This window comes from Penaeus vannamei, chromosome 42, assembly GCF_042767895.1.
Source record: "Penaeus vannamei isolate JL-2024 chromosome 42, ASM4276789v1, whole genome shotgun sequence".
Classification (NCBI taxonomy): domain Eukaryota; kingdom Metazoa; phylum Arthropoda; class Malacostraca; order Decapoda; family Penaeidae; genus Penaeus; species Penaeus vannamei.
The window spans coordinates 18,347,814-18,350,802 of record NC_091590.1 but is presented as its reverse complement, the minus strand read 5'-3'; the positions used below and the strand labels follow the sequence as shown (position 1 = coordinate 18,350,802).

Here is a 2,989-nt window from a genome sequence, read left to right as displayed (position 1 = left end):
ATAATTATTATGCTAATTATTACTGTCATTTTCATCATCATAACTATTCGTATAATGAAAATAACAATAATGATAATTTTAGAAAGAAAAAGGAGAATAGTACTCATTATAATGATAATACTACTATTATTATTATTACTTCTATTGTCATAATTAGTATAAAAATTATTAGAATAGAGTTAATTATTGCTATTATTATTATCATTATAAATATCATTTTATTATTATTATCATTATCATTATTGTCATTATCATCATTATTGTTAATAATAAAGGAATTATCATGAAAATCATCATAATTACCTGAATTAGTGTTAAGATCATAATTATCATTTAAGAAAATTTTTTTTTACCTTTCAAAAGGCAATAATAATACTCATTTAATAATATAATAATAATACGCTAGATTTTGCCGTTTTTTCGACTTTTGGGATTTTATTAGTTTTAGCCTTTATTTCATTATAAATGGACTCTATTATTATTATTATCATTATTCTTATTATTATCATCATTATAGTCATTATTATCATTATCATTATTGCAGTTATAGTGCTAATTATTAGTCATTTTCATCATTATAGCTATTTTTATAATGATGATAACAATACCGATAATTTTAGTAATAATAATGACAATAATTCTCATTATAATAAAAATAATAATGATATTATTATTATTGCTATTGTCATTATTAGTATGAAAATTATTAGAATAGTTTATTGCAGTAATTATCAAAATTATCAGTATAATTATTATTTTATTATTATTATCATTATTATTATTTTCATTATCATCATAATTATCCTCATTATTGTTAATAATAAAGAAATTATCATGAAAATCATTATAATTACCTGAATTAATGTTAAAATCATCATAATTATCCTTTAAAAGTGAAAAGGTTTTTTTTTTCGACCTTTCTCTCAAAAGGCTGTAATACGCTAGAGTTAAAACAGAACCCCGATAATGATACTGTGTGTGTGGTTAATATATATATATATATATATATATATATATATATATATATATATATATATATATATATATATATATATATATATATATATATATATATATAAAACTTTTCTTGTGTGTATGGGTCCCCGTTGTTAGTTTCCTTTTTATGATTCTTTAAGATATTACCGAGACAAGACGGTATGTGGCCATTGAAATATATTGTGTTTATGAACGTGTGTGTGTGTGTGTGTGCTGTACAAAAAAAAAAAAAAAAAAAAAAACACACATTCAAGTGCTTTCCTTTATTAGCAGCGTTTGCTTCAGGTTGTATTGTTTTCGGCTTTATATGTAAAGGATTATATAGTTTCCGTATTTCAACACAATAACCATTTTCATTGTCATTACCCTTTCTATTATTTTTTTTTCTGTGGCCTACAATTTTGGAATACTATAGGCTTTTTTTTGGGGGGGGGGAGGGGGTGATTTGCCTTTCCTTTCTTACTAATATTTTCATATAATTAGTATATCCATTACCATTATTGTTTTGATATCATTAGCATTCTGTATTTCTCGCCCTTGCGCCTTTCTGTTACTGTGTTTAATACCTATTTCCTTGATTCCTTTACCCAGTCTTTATAATATGAAATCCCACACTAAACAAGTACCATGTCCCATCCCGCACAGGCCGGCCTTCTGCTGCTGTCCGTCCTCGTCTCGGAGGCGGCCGAGAGTCCTTACTCCGCGCCCAGCCCCATCCTGAAGGACGACCGGACGCAGGACGCCTACGGTGGCTACTCCTTCGACTTCGAGTCCGGCAACGGCATCGTCCGGCAGGAGTCCGGGAAGGAGAGCGACGGACAGGCGAAGCAGGGAGGCTGGAGGTGAGCATCGGGCCTCGACACTCTGTATATGAATATAATTGTCTATTCATCTCTCTATTATCTTTCTACCTTTGTGTCTATCTACGTTTCTCGTAAGTACACCAGCAATTTACCACAAAACTCTGCGAAAGCAAACAGTTGACGAAATCAGCAGGTTACGAAGGATTCAGCATCCTCAATGAAACCCCTTCCCCGCAGATACGAATCCCCCGAGGGCGTCCCCGTCGAGATCTCCTTCGTGGCCGAACAAGGGGGGTACAAACCCCAGGGGGCGATCATCCCCGTGGCTCCACCCCTTCCCTACCAGAGATCCGGGAACTAAGATCATTTTCTTTAAGTGAAAGTGAAGAAACTTTATTCGGAAATTGAGACTTTTCTTTTAAAGCGAAAGTGAGAAAAGAAATTCTTATTATGATTCTTCTATCATCATTATAGTCATTATGGTCATGATTATCATCATTATAGTTATTATCGTCATGATTATCATTATCATCGTTATCATTATTGCAATTATAATGATTATTATGCTAATTATTACTGTCATTTTCATCATTATAACTATTTTTATATTGATAATAACAATAATGATAATTTTCGAAACAATGACAATAATACTCATTATAATAACAATAATAATATGATTATTATTTCTATTTTGCCATTTTTTCGACTTTTGGGATTTTATTAGTTTTAGCCTTTATTTAATTATAATTGAACTCTATGATTATTATCATCATTATCATCATTATTGTCATTCATCTTAAGGTTAACATCATTATAGTCATTATCACCATGATTATCATTATCATCATGATCATTATTGCAGTTATAATGATTATTATTACCCGTCATTCTCATAATTATAACTACTTTTATGGTAATAACGATAATGATAATTTTAGAAATAATAATGACAATAATATGCATTTTCATAAAAATAATAATGATATCATTATTTCTATTGTCATTGTTAGTATGAAAATTATTAGAATAGAGTTAATTATTGCTATTATTGCAGTAATTATCAAAATTATCATTATAATTATTATTTTATTATTATTATTATCATTATTATCATTATCATTATCATCATAATTATCATCATTATTCTTAATAATAAAGGAATTATCATGAAAATCATAATAATTACC

At 28.4% G+C, this 2,989-nt stretch overlaps 1 protein-coding gene across 1 annotated transcript; it reads left to right on the top strand.

The window, feature by feature from the left end:
* Nucleotides 1-1,445: 1,445 nt before the first annotated feature.
* On the top strand, nt 1,446-2,214 carry LOC113815652 (endocuticle structural glycoprotein SgAbd-8). Its single transcript, XM_070118639.1, has 2 exons — nt 1,446-1,838; nt 2,037-2,214. Exons 1-2 carry the CDS (start codon nt 1,624-1,626, stop codon nt 2,158-2,160), a joined length of 339 nt encoding a protein of 112 aa, XP_069974740.1. The 5' UTR covers nt 1,446-1,623; the 3' UTR covers nt 2,161-2,214.
* The last annotated feature ends 775 nt before the right edge of the window (nt 2,215-2,989 follow it).

Coding starts and splice junctions, on each gene's coding strand:
- LOC113815652 (XM_070118639.1), top strand. CDS start 1,624: ATGTCCCATCCCGCACAGGCCGGCCTTCTGCTGCTGTCCGTCCTCGTC. Junction 1,839..2,036: donor GCGAAGCAGGGAGGCTGGAG/GTGAGCATCGGG, acceptor CCTTCCCCGCAG/ATACGAATCCCCCGAGGGCG.